Raw genomic sequence first — 20,328 nt, 5'->3', positions numbered from 1 at the left:
AGTCGGGTTTCACATAAATGTGCAAATGCTAAATTATCATCCAAATTGGTCCATGATACCAAAACAGGTATCACAGTTCAAACTGTTGATAAAACAAATAAAAAGAAAAGCCTTTTGGCTTACTACTGTTTTATGTACATTCAACTATCTTGAGTTAAAATATGGTACTAGTTCCATTCCATGCTTAGAACCCACTTAAAATTTTCCAAATCACCCTTTCCTTAACTTCTCTCTTTAAGAAATGACTACTGTTATTTCAAAAGTAGCGCAACTACACTATGATGGCCTTCAACGGAGTCATGAAGATAGATTACACATTTACCCAATTCAACAAACAGATTTATTTTCAAGAGATGGGAACTTAATATGGTGCACAGGCAGGTCCCAAAACTCCTGGGATCAAGCAATCTTCCTGCCTGGGTATCCCAGGTAGCCGAACTTTACATAACTGCCAAAAAGCAAAAATCTCTGCAAGACTAAAGTTGGTCTGTTGTCTTAGTGTTTTACTTACGCTTACTTGATATGTTTTTCAATTTACATGACACATGTCTGTGTCAATCTAGTTACATATAAATACAGCTGCTAATCCAACCCTAAAAGTTTCTTATGCAAAATGAGAAATATGCTATTCTGATGTATAATTTCTCTATCTACTGCCATATATGACTTAAGTAGATAAAACAGTCCACTCTTAGTCATAGCCAGACAAGAATGCCCTCATTTCGATGAGCAAGGTCAATCTAAAATTAATGCTGTAACAATGGATTGTTTCACTCTTCCTATAAGCAACACTAGCGTGGGAAGAAATAGTCTTCAGGATAAATGACCCGCTATATGTAATTCCTTTCCACAAAGGAATGCCTAAACCTGAAGATGGTTCGAGAAAAACACTTTGTAGAAGCCAAGCACTTTATATACATCATGTTGTCTTCTCATGGATCTCATATCTCTAAAGACTTAAAGAACACAGGATGACTGTCAGAGAAAATTACTTACGGCTGGCCCTGGACGACCGCGAATGCCTGTTACCTAAACAATAAAGAAGAAAATTTTTGAAGGAGATGTTTCTACAGAGCTTCAGAAAAGTTAACAGTCAAACAAATAAGAATAACAACAAAAGCACCAGTGAATTTTTTAACAAACGGGCGCTCTCAATTGGTGCCCTTTCCTCCTTTCCTTATGAGGTAAGACAGCTAGTTATACTCCTTTGAACTCTAGCCTAAGGAGGCAGCATGGATGTAGTGAATAAGGTGTAAGAATGCTAAGGAGACTGAGTTGAAAATCTGACACTTCTCCTTACCAGTTGTGTGACTGTGGACTGATTATTTATCCTCCCTGTGCTTAAATTTGCTTAATGGAAACTGAAATGTAAAACGGTGATGATAATTATGAAATGACTTCCTCTCATAACTGTGTGGTCAAATAAGTGTTTGTAAACTGTTGGGCATCTAAGCGTAGTAAGAAACATAAGCCGATTTAAAAGAAAAGCAAAATTTTAAACACTACCAAATAAATTAAAATTAAACAAATTAAATTAATTGGTCTTGACAGACTGATAACTTCCTTAAAACCTAAGAGAAGAGTGGATGAAGAACTTTCATCCTGTTTAGTGACACACTATTTGATCATCTACAAGTCTAAAGAATTCCAGAGAATTCATGTATAACAATTACGAGAACAACTAAGGCATGATGTATTTCCAAAAATGTGAAACCCTAAACTATTATACAAACTGTCAGTGTATGTCCACGTGCAATCTAGTCCATTTTGTAAAGTTATGATGTTTTTATCTTTAGTTGTGGGCTGTAAAAGTTAAGAATATAGAAAATTAAGTCTTGTTTTGAAACATTAATTTACTGCAGCTTGACTTTGATACTAAAAGCTTTTTATAAAAATAATTTCCTTTTTGAGGCCTGGGATTTAGCTCAGTGGCACCAAGCAAAAGGTCCTGACTTCGATACCTGGTGCCACAAAACAAACAACAACAACTGCTTGAGCCCTTTTTGAGAGGAAGCAATAATATGCAACTATACTGCAGTTAGACTTGAAAACAATGTACATGCTTATACTTACAACAGGCACTAATCCTGGTTCTCCTTTTTGTCCCTGTGAAAGAAAAAGAAAAAAGAAAAAATGTGCAACTAGTAAAATGTAATGGCTCCCTAGCTATGAACATGTCACACCGTTCCGTGTCATGTAAACCCTGGGACATTCTAAGCAGTGCAAAAATGACAAAAGAAAGACATCCAGTCAGACATGATTCATGAAACCCTCACTGTTCTGCTGAAAAGCTCACCTGAATTGATCTAACTTGTGAAATGTGTAGTTGTTTTACTTTAGTTTTTAAATAGATCAAATCATAATAGTACACAAGATCCTAATGAGATAATTAACAATGTGAAATAGGAAGAAAGGGGCTAAAGGTGTGGGGAAAGTGGGAAGGGTAGGGGAAAACTAATAAGGGAAAAGAAAAAAACTATGAGAAAATGAAAATATGGAAATGAAGTGTTTGTAAAGGGGGGAGGGGAGAGAGGTGAAGGGAGGGCAGGGACAAGGGGAAAAAATGAGAATCAAGACCTATCATGTAAAAAGGTACAAGATCCCAGTGATGAATGTAACTGTACTGTATACCTAGAATGTACCAATAAACTCAATAAAGAGAAAAATAAATAAATAAATAGATCAAATCAAAAGGTTGGCTAGAAGCAAGAGTCACTTATGATGAAAAGGTGTAAAGAAAAAGTACCATTGAAAATCACTACCCAAATGTTTAAAAACACAAAGCAAAAATTAAAAATCATTTATAGATTTGACTTTCACAATCAGAGCAGTGATAAGAATTTTACAGTTTCAGTACTTTTCAGCAGCTGGCAGTAGTTCTCCGTTACTATGTGTTATTCCTGAGCCATTTGCTTCCCTCTTAGGGACCTCACTCATTTCATAAAAAAGAAAAGCTCTAATCATTCCAGTCAAACAATTTTCAGTATCCGAGAAAGATGCTGGAAAAATGTCCACTGAATAGAAAACGAAAAAGCAAAAGGCACTATTATAGCTCAAAATACATAAAGTCAAGTCAGTTTATTTGTTGTCAGAGTTAATATAGTAGAGGTAGAGACAATTTGATTTTGTTTTGTTTTGTTTTTGCTTTTTTTGAGACAGGGTCTCACTGTGTAGTTGAGACTGCCCTGGAGCTCACTATGTAGCCCAGGCTGGTCTCAAACTCACAGCGATCCTCCTGCCTCAGCCTCCTGAGTGCTGGGATTACAGGCGTGCACCACCACGCCCGACTGACACTTTGTTTTTGATTCATAGAACTTTAGGTTTTCTAAATCTGGATACTCATTGTATGATGTGAAGTACATAAGTTAAATAACACTGAATGAGCTATAATTATACATTGATGTTCCTCTATTCTATTACATATTCATTTGTATTCTTTGCTGCAGGATTTGTCTTCTGACAGTTCTTGGTCTCGAGGCATCTCACTGTATCTCTGTCCACTTCCTATTCTCAGTGTGGTATGCAGAATTTGTCAATAAATTCTTCTGGATTTTATCAGTCTTCATGAATATATTATGAATGACATATAATATTATTATGTATTTCTTAGACAACTGAGGAAAGTGAATATGCATTCAATTATATGCAAAATCTAGTTTATTAAATTTCTTTTCACATATATTATTCTTTTATGTGATTATAAAATGATATGTGCTCATAATACGGAATTTTGAAAGAAGAGAAAATGTACAGAAAGAGCTCAGTACCCCACTCAGTTCTTAGGAGGTCAGCACCTAGGAGCTTTCTTGATGTCCTTAGCTTTCCATTCGCATGTGCATGTTGCTTTACGTGATGAACACTTTACTGTTTTACTCGAGTTTTGGGACTCATTTTAACATTAAAAACGCACATTACAATAAACATTCTTATTTCTAATTATCTGTGTGGCATCTCTGATGAATATCAGATATTAGGAACATGTTTCTCAAAGTTAAATTTGTGGATTGGAAATCACACATACTTTTAAGATTTTTGATGTAGATCGCCAAATTGTACTCCCGAAAAATACAATCTGCTGACATCTTCCCAACCGTATCTCCTACCTTGATGAATTTTTTAAAGTCAATTTTTAAAATTATTTTAAAGTCCTGATGATCTTGATGATGGAGTCAGTGGAAGATTCCATCTTAATTTTCCTGCGGATTCTAGTGCTGAGGTAAATCCTACTCAGAAGCGAGGAATAAGCAGAAGAGAGAAAGGTCCCTGCAGAAACAGGAGCACTTCTGTAGGACTAGAAGACAACCGGCACAGAGGCTGCGCGAAAGAGGGATCAAAACACGTAGATTTCCAAGGACAAAGCAAAAGGCTTATTTCCACACTCTCTCGCTTATAGACTACTTCCACATTTTAAAATATTAAAATAATACAAATTAGCCACGCATAAAGCTATAATGGAAAATGTTTCTTTGAAATACTAAGAGAATTTGAATTGCTTAGAAACGGTATATAAATGTGTGCACGGTGAATAAAGGAGATTTTGAGAATAATGCTGAAAAAACTACTCCTTCTGCAATAAACAGAACAACACATAAAAAGGAGGAAAATTATTTTAGCCAAAATGAAGAAAATGGAATAGCCTGCTAAGATAGTGGTGAAATGTCTATTTCAAGAGACCTGCAATCAAAGTGCTGATTTTATTCTTATTTTGTATTTCAAGGAATGGCATTCTCTGATATGATTCTTAATTAAAACATAGGCATTGGAAATCTTACATAAGCATTCCATATCTCCACGACATTTGATAAAGATTAAGTGTTCAATTACCGATTTATGGTAACAAATCTCCCAGCGATTATGGAAGTTCGTACTTATTTGGGATGAAAAGCCACAGATGTTGATGTTTTTACTCCCGTGGCCTCTGAATAAGGCAATTCGTGAGAAATGATAATTTGTCTACAGTTTTACAGAATTTAACTTTCACATTTCCCGAGAAACATGAAGTTCATGTACGCAGATTTCAGGTGAGAGCTACATTTACTTGAGCCAGTATCACGTGCCCAAGTTGCTGTGTCACTCGCCTCCTGAAGCGATTGTTTTCAAAACCTCAGTTAAAAAAAAGTTGTTTTTTTTTTGGCGGGGGGGGATGAACATGATAAACGGATGAACTAAAAGTAAAAATCGATGTGGATAGAGACCAAGAGTAAAATGAATCCTGATACCATCGCTCTGCATTCTATTTCTTCCCCCCCCCCTTTATTGAGTTTTTTGGTACATTTTAGGCATACAGTACAGTTACATTCATCATTGGGATCTGGTACCTTTACAGGTCTTGGTTCTCATTTTTCTCCCCTTGTCCCTGCCCTCCCTTCACCCCCTCCTCCCCTCCCCATTTACAAACACTTTATTTCCGTTTTTCACTATTTTTTCCTTTTCCCTTTCCCCTACCCTTGCATTGGTATTTCTGAAGATAACTACCTGATGACAATGAACACAGATGAGGAAAACAGTGGCACAGAACCAGGGAATGGTAAATCGGCAGCTTCTTCGAGCGTGGCCTTTAGAGAAAGGCGGTCAATGATACAGCCCAGCAGTTGCCCCTTCGAAAGTCAGGCGATTACTAACTGAACCAAGCTGACTATTTAAGGGAAGTTCTCACTGTTAGATTTTTCTTACCCTGTTTCATAGTTGCATCTACCTACTCAGCCATCTCTCTTTCATCTAATTTGTTTCAAACCTATACAAATCTATCTCAATCTACTCTAGTGCCCAATAAATGTGAATTAGTATTTGCAGTCCATTTTCTTTGATAGATTTTTGAATCTCCAGGGCTTTACTTAACATTTGTGCCAAAGAGACATATTTGTGGTTATTGCTCTCAGAATCAAAATGTGTTAAACTGGGAAAGAACTACCTTTGATTGATGTCATCACTTTCGTTTAATGTGAAAGCATAGCGCTACTTTATCTGATTATCTGATAAAATCACTTTACTCAAGTTCCATCATGTGCAAAAGTAAAGAAAGTTTAAATTAGCTCCTCAGATGTCTAATATCTGCCATGAAAATTGAACCTGTTGTTCTGCTCTGTGGGTTTTCTACTTTGGATGCCTCGGTTCATCCTATTTGAATAAGACCAAAGCAAATGCCATAATTTCTGAGATACCCAAAACCTGTGAGGGAAGATGAACTCTCTCCACTTATGGGGATCAGCTGTGTCCAGCTAGGGTCACCATTGTCACAGCCTACACCACCACTATCCTCATAAATCCACAGCTCCTCTCCAGAGTTCGATTTTAAGCTCCCTGAAGGTGAGGGACCGGAGAGAAGGGTAAGCAATGTGTTCTGTAAAATTTTCAATATTTTTGGATCTTTACTTCTTAACCCATGGGAGAGGGACAGCAAACCAAAGTAGAACAAAGATTCTTCCTTCCTTCTTCCATTCCTTCTGTTCTTTCTTCTTCTTTTTGTTCTGTCTTTCTTTTATCTACTGTATATTGAGTTTCTAATGTGTGTAAAACATATATTAAGTACAACGATAGTTTTGGGAATATAGAGACTAATAAGAAATAGTCCCAGAGTTGACAGCTTTGTGGCAGAAACAGACATAAAAACAAAAGGTGACCTCAAAGTGGACAGAAGAGAGGGGTCAGCTCTTGTGAAGTGCAGGAGCTGAAGTGCACTCGCTTATTTTTTTACAACCTAGTATTGTGGTGCTTTTGACTTTACACAAGGCCTTCAGACATTTCAGGGCACAGTTCCGTGTGGGCAGTATTAGAAAGAATTCTGCTTATGAAACAGACAATGCAAAATAGAACTTACCTTTCTTCCTCTACCTATAAAAAAGAGAAGTACAAAAATGTTATTCTACGGAGAAACTATTACTAAAACAGGCTAAACATTTACTCTCAATAATAGGTTTCTTAAGTAGTCAGAGTCTAACAAAAAGATTATGAAAACTCTCATTGTTTCAGATCAGTAATTTCCATACAAAGAAAAGCAAGATGTAACTTTCAAACACTCTGACATGGTGTTAATATTCTTCAAAACATTTATATAGCATTTAAAGTTAAATTATAAAATAAGCTATGAAAGTTATAGTGAGTTATAGTTAATAACTATAGTGTTTCTATAGTTATTTTTGGTATTTTTAATGGGTAAGGATAGTCATTCACATGGTTCAAATGTAAAAGTGTACTAAAAGTGTACAATTATATAGTGGAAAACTTTTCCGTTTCTGACTCCACCCCTCTATGAACCTACTAGGAGCCACTCTTGTTGATTTCATGTATTGTTTTCAAGGTTTTTGCTTACATAAACAAATAATAATATAGCCCCTTTTCTACTTTTTCTATATTGCCTCTCATATGTCTTATAGCTATTTAAATTTTAGAGACCTTTGCATAACAGTAGTTTCTTTGTTGGGTTCTTTGTAAATTTTGTTTCATTGTTCTACTGTATGAAACTACAATCTTTTTCACTAATATGTCCTTCACCCTGAGATGGACATTTGGGTTATTTCTAAGTTTTTGCTATTACTAAAATATAATTTATTACCCAACCAGGACAGTTTGAATGATGAAAAAAGATATTGTTTAATGTGCCAGGAAAGTGGGTATAATTTGGAATTTTCACGGGCAAACTACCAAGGAGTACTTCATGATTTTGTGGTTCTGACTGTGAATCAGAATTAAGCCTTCTTTACTAGGCAAACACGACCACTGAGCTACATGCCAGCCCAAGAAAACATTCAGTATTTTAGAACTATTTTTTTAAATCTTCTCTGTTATCTTTTAAATCATTATAATTTTTTTATTCATTTAAGTCGCTGATTTGTTTGGAACTTTCCCTGCTATAGGGTGCATGAATACTCAGTCCCACACCACACCCCAACCCTTCCAGTAAGTCTTTTTTTGTTTTTGTTTTTGTTTTTGTTTTTGTTTGTTTTTTGAGAGAGGGTCTCGCTGTGTAGTTGAGACTGACCTGGAACTCACTATGTAGCCCAAGTTGGTCTCAAACTCACAGTGATCCTCCTGCCTCAGCCTCCCAAGTGCTGGGATTATAGGCGTGCGCCACCATGCCCAGCTTTTTCCAATAAGTCTTATGCAATTTTTCTTTTCTTCTCCGCTAAAATCCCATGCTTTTCATATTCAAGCTAAGCAGGTATATTTGGATCTTTTCAAGACTAATCTATTCCTTTAAAATCTACTCATGTATCTAGGCCACACATTTTAAACATGGGAGACTTTTTAGCTTGGTTAGTTTGCTTGTTTATGCTGACATGCTGAGACTTGAACCCAGAGCCTGATGCATACTCAGCTAATGCTCTACCACTGAGCTATATCCCCCAGCTACACTTCTGTATCTTGCAGGACTAGTCATTGGTTAATTTGGTTAATTTCTGTTCTTCCTAAGGGCTTGTCTAACAATTTTTTCTTGTTTATTCTGTGCAAATTTTTGTTTATATGTCAAATTTTTAAAGAAAATATTATTGGTATTAGGTTAAAATTAGTAATTAACTTATGGAAAATTGATTTGCTTGTGATGTTTAACATTCCTCACTAATAACATAATTTTTTGTCTTTGCTTGAACTAGCAGTATTTTAAAGTTTTCTTCAGATGTATCTTATATATTTTGTGGTCATTTTATCCTTAGGCATCTGTTACTGTTACAAGTCAGGTGTTTTTCATTCTCACTATTTACAGTATGGTAAAACTGTTTACTCACAGTAAACCTATTCATTTCTGGGTTTTTTTTTCTACTGTACTGTTTTAATAAATTATCTTGTTTTCTAGTATTCACAACTCAAGTTTATCAGGACTTATAAACACACATTTTCTACAAATGGTACTTTGGCTCTTCCTTTATAATTTTAAAATATCATTTCTTTTTCTCATTTGTCCAGACACAATCAATCAGTGCTGTTACGTTATTTTCCTCTACTATACCATTGCTTTTTGTGTACAATTGCATTAATTTCTTGGGGTACTCTTGTTCACAGCTATCCTCTTCTTGTCCTTTACATATATGGTATTCTTTCTAATTCTTTAAGATTGGCTTTTACATTTTATTATTTTTTCCTCATTTCTATCATCCTTTCTCTGCCAGTATTTCAGTATCAGCTCAACTTGATGTCCTTCTTATTTCATCTTCATTTCCCTTTGATAACTTTAGTTTTCTTCCTATTCCTTTGCAAACCATTCTTCATTTCTTTCTGCTTAATGACTGTTTCCCTTGAGGCAGTTACTTTTTATTAAGCTTTATTTAGTTTATAGCAAAATAATTGGCCAGAACATTAATCTGGTCTTTGGTAACATATTTATGAGTGTGATCTTGATCTCACAAGTTTAACTGAAGTCAATTACCTTGTGTTTCTTAGAGTTTATTTGTATAAAGTTATCACCACATCCTTTTTCATTATCTAATATGAAAAGAGTTGCACTTTCCTAGAAAATCTATTTATAAGAAGTTATATATTTTGTTGTGTTTTCTGATATTAGCCACTATTATTGCAACTTATGGTGGGCTGATCTCTATAGATTTAACTTGGGTTTCCCTCAAGATTGTTTCTGCTTTGGGGATCCTTACATGACTTATTTTTAATTCTTCCTATGATCATGTTGCTGAAAATTCAGGTTGTGTTTACTCAAAACACATCGTTACTGTTGAATGATATTCAGGAACACAAAAAGTAAGTCAATGTCTAATATTTTTGCATTATTTGTTGTTATCTGCATTGGAATTTTGGGGAAAAAAATAAAACCTTGACTTTGCCTTGAAAACTGCTGAGGACTTTTTAAATAAATAACCTAAAAGCTTAACATCAATGTTTCCTAGTTCATTTAAATACATAAATATGAACTTATTTTCCTGTAGCCAAGTCTCTTATATCATTATTTTCCTCATATCCAAGTCTCTTTAACATGTGTACTCATACTCAAATGTATAATATCTTTTAAACATAAACACTTTTGTTTAAAACTGTTTTCAAAACCAGTCATTTATAGCCTTCCTTGGAAACCTATTCCATCCTTTTATCTTACATAGCCAACATAAAAAAGCATATTGTATTTATGACCCAATGTGGTAGAAGATGCTATGGCAGTAAATTATATTAGAAATGATTATACTATTCCCTAGTGTAAAGTTGGTACAGGAAAAATAGATGTTTTCTATATCTTATTTGGGGCATTAAAGAACTTCATATAAAATTAAAATATATATTGGAATATCCATCATGAAACAGTAACAAAGGGTGATCTTAACGGGCACAAGAAATTTTCAAATTAGATACAACCACTCAAAACTCAGCCAAAAATATTTCTCCAATATTTAAGACAGGAAATCACTGTCTGCGTCTATGATGTGTAATTTTGAAGTGTACAAAATCATTACTCCCAGAGACCACTGAATAAATGTTTTTAATTTTTCTCTTGGATTGCTAAAAGCAAAACGAACAAAAAACACTGGAACTAAAATGATGTCTCATTGGTTCAACCCCTTGCTGGCCCTAAGCATTCTTACCAAAATTGGTATTTCCACTTCCAGGTGTTTGTGGACAGACAGGGCAGCACTCTCCAGGAGGGGTCACAGGGTCAGCGCAGCTCAGCACTTCCTGACACTGTATCTTGTCACAGAGAATGGCTCCATTGTCGCAGACACAGATCTGGCATGCACTAGGTTTCCAAATGTCCCTGTTTAAGTACATCTGGCCATTCTGAGTGCAGGCTATTTCTTCAGTATACTCATCTAAAATAAGAAGAACAAACAGAGGTTGGTAATCTGATATTTTGGAGTTTGGAAAGAATTTGGGAAGACTTAAAGACAATGAGTCGGCTTGTGGTTTCTATATAATTCTAGGGTAAGTAACCTATCAGTGAGACAAAACAAGGAGAACTTATTCCATTTGGTATTTACATACAAACTAATATGCAATAGTCAAACATAAGAAGATTCATAAAGAGAGATAAAAATAAACCGGTTGAAAGGGGGAGAAAAAGACAATTTCAGAAAGGAATACAGTGTGGAAACACAATATTTGAGGAACTTTACATGACTTTAAATTCACTAGAAACTTTAGTAAACTGTGTATCAGGAGACAATGTGTGCCAATGTTCCAAGAGAAAAAATCCTCAAAAGAAAAATGTATAGGTTTATTAAAATTATTTTAAACTTAGAGTGAAAAAAGAATAGCCATTTTCTATTAATGAACTAGATTTTCATCCACCATCCTAAACTACAGGTAGACGCTAAGTTGTAATAATATGGTAAAACTCATAGAGATAATTATCCTTTCACTAAATTAATTAAGGAAAGGTATAACCAAAACAATATAATGTGTGATGTAATATCCACCAGATACTTTTCTGTAATTGGATAAAAATTTAAGACAGACTGTAAAACTACATGCACACATGTACATACATAATAACAGCAGTTCTATTCATACATGAATATCAAGAATACACATTTATCTTTAACTTTGCAATTATTATAGGAATCAGAACTATAGTGTTTTACAGATAAGGTGGATCATATAACCCTTACTTAAGTCCTTTGGGTGCTTCCCAATTACTTAAAATTCATAGCTGCTTTAGGAAGGTTAAACACCTTCTTTCCCTTTTTTTTTTTTTTTTGCACAAATTAATCACACTGCTTGATATTACTTTTTTCCCTGTCCCAGGTTCTCATTGCTTAATTGTCACCTCTCCCAAAATTATTTTCTGATCATCATAACACCACTAGGCTCTCTTTACTGATCTGAAATATATTCGAGAACACTTTTTAAGGAACTCCTTTACGTAGACACTCATTATTTCTTTGGTGTGTATTATATGCAAAATAATAAAATTTTGCTAAACTGTGAACAAATAGACAATCACCACTTCAGTAAAATTGGTTACAGTTGTTAACATATTTATTATTATCTTTTACACTAAAAAATAAACTTTCTAAATTTACATTTTTGGTCATTGTGTTTCATATGGTCTGCACCATTCCTTTCACAGAACAGCCATTCAATAACTACCTGTCAGTTAGGAAGGAAGAAATTCAAATTATGTTTCACCAAATTAATTGCACAGCATTAACTGTGAAGTTTGTATAAAACCAAATTTAAAATTATATTTGTAATCAATCTTTGAATGATTATTATTTGGCATATAAAATGCTCAAATGAAACTGCAGAGCTTCAGAAGAAAATACTTCAGTTTAAAATAACAATATTAACCAAAAAAAGCACAACATGCATTTAGTATTTATAAAATATATCTCAATATATCTAGAAAAATAACATTTTTCTCATTGCATCGTGGACTATGAAGCATGTTTGAAAAATATGGTGAATGCTTCAGTTTTTTATAACTGATTACAGTAAAAAACACATTGCCATTATTTACCCTCAAAATATTCCCTCACTTCGTATGCAATTATCCCATCCTTCTTAGCACTTTCTGACCATCTGGATGTTCTCCTTCATGAGTGTTCATTGTGCTGCCATGACTGCCTTAATGTCCTGACTTGATTCAAAACATTTGCTGCTCATGGTCATTTTCACTTTGAGGAAGAGCCAGAAGCTGCGTGGAGGCAGCTGGTGACTAAGGTGGACGGGAATGCACCATGATATTTTTATAAGCCTCCCTTTCCTGAGTGGCACTCAATAGTACATTGACCATATTTGGGATCACAACTCATGGAGATATTTACAAAAGAGGAGTTCCAGAACTGCTTCAGAAAAATAGCAGGAATGATGGGATAAGTGTGTTGGAAGTCAGGGAGAGAACTTGGCAAATTCGCGATCATCATCAGATATTTGGCAAATACACAAATCAGTTTCATCATCAGATATTTGGCAAATGCGCAATGACTTTCAGAGCACAACACTACATCTTCATACTTTGCATGCTATTTTAGAAAAATATCACTAAGTTTCTAACCTGTTTTGCCTTCATCAAAAACTTTTACCAAAACAATACACAGCTGGTCAACAAAATATTTGCTCTATGTACAACGGGCTGTTACAGACACTTAAAACCAAGGAGAGAGTAGGACTCCTTTTATTGTGCTTTTTTTGCAAGGCCATTTTGAAAAAGCAATAGGAATGTGAACATCAAATAAGCAGTGTAATGTTTGGATCAAAAAAAAAAAATCAATGCAGTTCCATGATGAACATTTTCCAAAATGACCTGTACAAAAATGGATTTGCATCCATGGTCCAGTGAAGAGTCACTTTAAGTGACAAAAGAGAAATAACTTTGTTCATTGACTTTTATGACTGAGTATGAAATATTCACTCACAAGTGTTAAATACTATTGCTGGAAATGAGATATGGCCTAAGTTCAATTAGCTTATTTATTAATGCCCAGGGCAACAGTGGTTGAAAGGAAGGGGGTAATATTTAAACATTTTTACAGAGAATTTGTAGAGTATTGAATTTGCAAAATATCGCAAGCCTATGCCTTCTGTTCTTGAAATACCTCTTAAGATTGTGGACTACATATCTATCTGTGGAGAAATATATATATATCTTTTTATATATTATGACAATATATGTTATATATAAAATTGTGGAGTCATCTATGTATTTAGGCAATAAATAATTTTATATAAATTATTCTTTAATATAAAAATTACATAAAACTAACAACTTTATTATGGGGGTAACAAAGTTTATATTATAATAAAATTCATGTTATAATAAAGTTGAATATACACAAATATTACATCACTGATGAAATACACATTAGGAAGCAGTCAGAGAATATGAAAAACCAATAAAAACAAGAAGGCACACAATAAGGTTGTCCACTAAACATTATTAAAAATGTGTGAGAAAAATCTTCCGTGGTGACTTAGCATCCTGTCTGATTCCTTTGGGGCTGGAATACAAAGAAATTGATTCCGGATAAACACGGACAAAAGCAGTTTCTTCCTAGAGGCTGAAAAGGTGAGGTCTCCCTGAGAGGCACAGACAGGGGTCACTGCCTTACTTTCCTTAAACAAATGGTAAAAGCTAGTGTCACGCTCTGATTCTTCACTGATCTCTTTCCCCTGAAAATTCCTAATTAAATTTAGGATGATATGGAAATGTAGTTGGAATGTTTTAAATGCAAGGGGATGAAAAACCACATTCCCTGCTAAATGCTGCCTTCTCTTCACCCACGCAAGGATCACAGTGAACTCTTACTGCTCACAGCTGAATGAAAGACACCTACAAAGAAACCATGGGCAGAAAGTATGGGATGCCTGGTACTCTTCGTGTTGCTACATAGTAGTTAGCTGTACACTGTATGATTAGGCTGTTCCTTCTGCTTTCTACACAGACGCTGGCTTAAATGAAAAGTAAAGTAAAATAGAAAATAAATTTGCGGCCAATTTGTTTAAAACATTTGCAGTGTAGTTGTCATACATAATTATTTTATGAATGACAGTGACATTAAAAAGTAACTAAGAACTCTCAAATGATATGCTGAGAAATTCAAGACTGTCCGCCTGATTCCTCCACCCAAATCATAAAATTTTAACCCAAACTGACATCTAAAGCCTAGATCCAAGGCTCAGAACTTAACATATGCACAATATAATGTTGTTTCTTAAAGTACTTGATAAAACAAGAATTTTTAACACTCTGAAAAGGAGCTCCAAAACTAATTATGCTGCTTGAATTTTAAATTTTTGCTGTTTATGATTCTTTCCGAAATCTTAGGACTTCTATAAATCTAATATTGTTACTATTTTGTAATTTGTATGGCATTGTAACTTCCCCAAATTTTTATCTTTGAAGCTGTAAGTTTCTTTTCCCTGACCAAATGTTCCAACAAATTGAACCCATCATGAAGTCATTCCCACAACAGTCCTGGCACCAATGTCTTAGAGATGAGAGATACAACTCATCTGACCACCCTCTATTTGAAATCAGCTCAACCGTCCAGCTCCCTCACATATCCTCACAGACTTGTCTTCTTGCAAATCTTAAGCTCTTTTAAATGTGTCATTAAATTCCTTATTCTGAGAGTGTTCAAACTATTTCCCCTTCCTGGACTATGAATTCCTTGGGAATCACAGCAGTGTTTGTCTCTGCAACTGTTATGCCCCATATCATATAACCATTCTTTGATAAAATCTGCAGCATGAGCAAATGCCTAAGTGAATGAAGAAAAATATAATTAATTCATTGATACACTTATTAAAGAGCTATTAGCATTTTAGCTCCCATTCCCAAATTTCCCAGAGGATATTCCCTCAGGGCCTCTATTTTGAGTGAAAAGGAAATGGATCACATTCATACTGAATGTGTCCCTGCCACCCAAACCTCTCTGTGTCCAGAAAGGAGGAAAGCTGCATCCATCCTAACAGCATAGCAGCTTGTATTTTAGAACAATTGGCCTTCATGATCCCACTGGGGGTTGTGAAGGTCTGGAATGACATTATTTAAAGTTTCAAACTCCTGACCAGTTGCACCTCAAAGAGAATAAGGTCCACTTTATATTCTGTGTGCTATAATTCTCAGGAGTAACTTCTACGGCAAACTCTGGTCCTATTCCTACGTAGTAACCCTCAGTGTGTAACGTAGATATATGTGCCATGCCACAGATCTCTGTGTAAGTACATGAATGATTTTAAATTTGCTCTCAATGAAGTTTGTTTGCTTAATCTCTCAGCAGTGTGACACTGTTTGAGACAGATAAAAAGGAGAACAAAAATTGGCTAAACTGTTACTTTTTTAAATTAGTAGTATCATGACTTCCATGTAAAGAGATTGAATTATGTAAGTAAGGAACACAGCATAATAGAGTACTGCATTAGACATTATATTATCAAAATAACTTAATGAAAATGATTTGTTTTCCTTGAGAACACATACTCTCCAATAACCTTTAACTGAAAATACAGCAGCCAGCCAGGTGTGGTGGCACACGCCTGAAATCCCAACACTTGGGAGGCTGAGGCAAGAGGATCGCTGTGAGTTCGAGACCAGCCTGGGCTACCTAGTGAGTTCCAGGTCAGTCTCAACTACATAGTGAGACCCTGTCTCAAAAAACCAAAGGAAAAAAAAATAAAGGAAAAAGAAAATACAGCAGCCACCAACAAATTATCATATCAGCTGAGTTCAGGCAACGTTGATCCCGCACATGTTGGGAAAGGCAAGAATGAATATTATTCAGAAAATTCAGGATGTCTTATGCTATAGCAATGATAAAGTGTTTGTCAATACTCATGATTACCAAACAGATGCAATCCTGATATGATTCTTAGCAAATCAATAAAGCATCTGTTCCATTTTTTTTTTCAGATGTCCTTTCCTGGCATCTTAGCAGCTTCTATGAGCTCTTCAAGGTGACCCTGATCACACAGTTGACATTGTTGGGAGCTGAGTTTGAGCAATTTTGGCTCATTAATGAAGGAGCTTCTGCAGGTCATTGAGAGGGACCAGCGACACTAACATACTACTACTAAGATATCCCGAACCGGGAATGTGCTTGTCTCCATAAAAATCACCGGAAATGCCAAATATCCTTGACAGTGAGGCTGGCATTAATGGAGCCACTGCTCTGTCCCCCTCTGTAGCAAATACCTCGGAGGATAGACAGACAAAGTATGTAGGAAAGGAGCTGATGGCCAGGAGTGGAAGACGAAAATCCACCCCATAGAGCAATGACAGAGCCAAGAATAACAGTGCTAATTGTTCAATTGCTTCCTGTGGTTCAGAAGTGTGTGTGTGTGTGTGTGTGTGTGTGTGTGTGTGTGTAAAACCCTTCAGTAAATACGTGCATCCATTTCTACACATTAAAAAGTATCAAAAATAACATCACTTCTAAAGAGTCGGATCCCATTCACTTCACTATGATATTTTGAAGGATGGGCATTTCTGAGGGAATTGAAAGAGTTCTCTTTTTCTGCAGTATTCCCCTTGGAATTCAGTTCTGGCTGCTGGTGCTGGGAGCCGGAGCATTTGTGCTTTTGTCCTGCAGGCAAAATTTCTAATTCTACCCACTTGAATATATCTATCAACCGAAACTAATAGTATTTTGTTCTGATCTATATAGATTTAATTTGCCTCTGTTTCATAACTATTAAAAATTAGGTGATTTCACTGAAAACAAGTTTTACTCTTCTTTCTGGCATTCCCTTCTAAGTCACATAGAGCTGGTAATGGACTCTAAGACTGGCATCATCATTCCAGAACTTAAATCCGGTAAATTTCATGTTCAATTTATTCTTTATAATGTGCATTCACAATTGCATAAAATCCAAAGTATTTAAAACAATAGGCTTAACATCAAGACTCAATGTAACTGAATCTCAAAGCCAGCCAAAAGTCACAGCAGGATTTGATAAGAGAAAGAGAAGTGGTTGCCTTCATTGGAAAGTTACATGAATAACTTCACCCACAGGGAAGCCATTCATTGGGAAATCTCTGTGCTTCTGTGAGAACAAAAGACAAGAAAAGCAAGGGAGGAAGAAGAGAGGGAGAGAGCGGGACAAAGCAAGGAGGTCAAGAAGACCAAATGATCAAAAGATCAAATTGATCATTTTCTTCCATTATAGTTTTAGTATATCAGGGAGGATTTACCAGTTTCTTTAACAACAACAGAATTAAATTAGAGGCGTTCCCTTAAACCTGTGGCTAGATATGAAAAATAAAAATAATAGAATCTAAAATTTTAACGTGTAAATTCATGTGCTTTTGAGAAGTTGCCATTTTCTTTATAAGTAAATAAATGAATACCAACTTACATGCAAGAAATATAAATGAGTGAGCTATACTGTCATTTAACAAGCTGTAGATTATTAATAACTAATTATTCCTTTCAGTGCTTTTACAAACCTGAGTGTAATCATTCTTATTTAATTTATATTTTAATTTCTTAAAAATATGGTGACTAAAGAAAATATCTATAAAGGAACAGAATATTTTAATTGTTTCTAAAATATTCATGGGAAGATTTAGAATTTTTGAAAACTTTTAATAATTTGCTTTATCCAAAGTACCTACAAAACTCTTTATGCCATCACGGTGGTCAGCGGATGCTGAGATCAGAAAAGATTAAAGAACATTTGCCAAAATGAGAAATATAAAATTTAGATTGGAGAAAAAACGATTAACTAGGTCATTTACTAAGTAAGTGATTATTACCAAATTAAGAAAGTAAAAATATGCCTCTTTTTCTCTACTTTTTAGAGATGGGGAAGGTAAATTATAAGCCTTCACCTTCTTGGAAAAGATATATACAAGGATATCACAAATATGTTTGCATCAAAATGTCATTGTAAGTGAATTCAATAAATTAGTCAACTAGCAAAATAAGTAAAAGCATTAATTAATTTATTTAGTCAATATTTACATATCTAAAATATTTTACTGAGTACTGGTCCAGTGTAAGAGCAAACTTCAGGCCAGGGAATGAAACGTGTGGAGCAATTTCCTTTCCAAATACAAAAGCTGTATAAGGTCATTGATATTCACAAACTCAATTCCATTTCCTCATTAACCTCTATGTCTTTGTGAGCCTTTTCTATTATTAGTCCTTTTGGGGGGGTACTGGGGATTGAACTGAGAACCTTATGCTTGCAAGGCAGGTGGTTGCACCACTGAGCCCCCTATTATTAGTCCTTATCCGGAAAATCTTCCTCTGTGTTTTGAGAATTCCTTATCTATCTTGAGACTTGACAACAAAGTTTTGAGAATATCAATCTGAGGATTTTTTAGAATCAAAAACAAAAATAGCTGTCAATTGTTTGGGGGAAATATGCATTTATAAAAAAAGGGAAGAATGAAAAGAATACAAAATTCCACATGGCATTAAACTATCTTACAGAGCATATGAACTATTTATTCAGCTGTCCTTCAGTGTCCTGTTTGGCAGTGGAAGAGATTTCAAGCCCTAGGGCAGCAGGACATAATGGGGAGCACATAGTGGGGAGACAGAAACCCCAACCCTCACACCATCCCGTGAGCCCTCAGGGCACATCAGCCAAGGTGGCTAAGACCCCAGTTCCCAGATCACCCATGAAGGTTCAGCCCTGCACAGATGCTTAATCTTCCAATGCCTTTGGTGTAAGAATGTTTTTGAATCAGTAAATGTACTTACCCATGAATCAAACATCAAAATGACAGAATGCATGCACTTTGATAATGTAGTTTATTAATAAATACTTATTATCTATTATTTTGCAAAGAACTAGGAATACAGAGTTATGAATTCCTCCTTACCTGTAAGAAGCTTCTATCAGTGAGGGAATCAGTGTAAGGATGGGCTGTAACTCATTCTTTAATAGCAAATCTTTTTTCTTTTTTTTTTTTTTGTACTGGGGATTAAACTCAGGATGTTGCACTTTCTAGGCAGGTGGCGGCACCACTGAGATAAATCATTCTTTAAATAGAAAAGTGTGGGGAACCCTTATGGGGAACTCAGGACAGGCTGCCTTCTAGGCTGGAGGTTGGAGAAGACAGGTTCTGCAAGAAATTCTGTAGTTCCTTTACTTCCTTTGTTGTTTGGGGGGCTAATTTTTTAAGTATGAAAATTAAAATTCAAAATGATTTCTTCCAAAAAATTTATTTGAAAGCTGCATAATCTTGTTACTCCAGGCTTGGTATTGGTAATTAGCAACAGACTCTTTCTTTCTGCCAAGTGCCAGGCTGGCTCTGAAGAAACAAGGCACTTCTTTCTCAAACCTATTACTCCTACTTTAATTTCTTTACCATCTCCTCCCTTGGTTGAGGGTACAATCACAGCATCTTGTTTCTAAACCAAGCGATGTCCCCATCACCACTGGTGCCTTGGAAGGGAAGAGGGTTACTCAGGAGCTGGCAGAGCCAGGCAGCCCGAAGCCAGCCAGCCATGCAGAGCAACGCAGGATGGATCATCCGTTGCCGATGACTCATTCTGGCAACTGGGATAAACTATAAGTGTGATTTTCCAAGTCCGATTCCACAGCCATTTTTCAAATTTAGATACAGAGCTCTGGATCAGAATTTCTTGACATTTTGGGTAGTCACAAAATAGTTCTATGATACAATATCTAGTTTCGTCCATGGACGGATGCTAGCTTATAAATTAATAAGTACTGCAAAGTCTGACATCAAATACCTGTACTGGAAGTTCACTTTTGCTTTATATTTAGAAAAGCAATTTATATCTGCTTTTATAAATTTCCCAAGTGCTTACTTACCAAGAGTCTGCTTACTTGACTCTATCCCATGCCAGAAAGATACAAAATAAAAGATGCACAAGGTATTTAAGAGGAACGTTTAATTTAAAAAAATAAATAAAAAGCAAGTTTATAAAAATCATACATTTAAATCAATAAGAACTTTCCAAATGCAAAAAA

At 35.3% G+C, this 20,328-nt stretch overlaps 1 protein-coding gene across 8 annotated transcripts in view; it reads right to left on the bottom strand.

Annotated features, from left to right (window-relative positions):
- The window catches only part of Col5a2 (collagen type V alpha 2 chain), a 309,094-nt gene that overhangs the window by 58,267 nt on the left and 230,499 nt on the right, over window positions 1-20,328 (bottom strand). For all 8 annotated transcript variants that reach the window (XM_033756386.1, XM_033756384.1, XM_033756385.1 and 5 more), the window contains 4 exons: window positions 10,521-10,745; window positions 6,818-6,831; window positions 2,074-2,106; window positions 997-1,029 (listed from right to left, as the gene is read on the bottom strand). In XM_033756386.1, coding sequence (XP_033612277.1) covers window positions 997-1,029; window positions 2,074-2,106; window positions 6,818-6,831; window positions 10,521-10,745 — 305 coding nt within the window. The remainder of the gene's footprint in view (window positions 1-996; window positions 1,030-2,073; window positions 2,107-6,817; window positions 6,832-10,520; window positions 10,746-20,328) is intronic.

The sequence above is a fragment of the Fukomys damarensis genome, unplaced genomic scaffold, assembly GCF_012274545.1.
Source record: "Fukomys damarensis isolate Sample0158 unplaced genomic scaffold, DMR_v1.0_HiC HiC_scaffold_26, whole genome shotgun sequence".
NCBI lineage: Eukaryota > Metazoa > Chordata > Mammalia > Rodentia > Bathyergidae > Fukomys > Fukomys damarensis.
The sequence above is the reverse complement of the archived record's forward strand: the minus strand, read 5'-3'. Positions and strand labels throughout refer to the sequence as shown.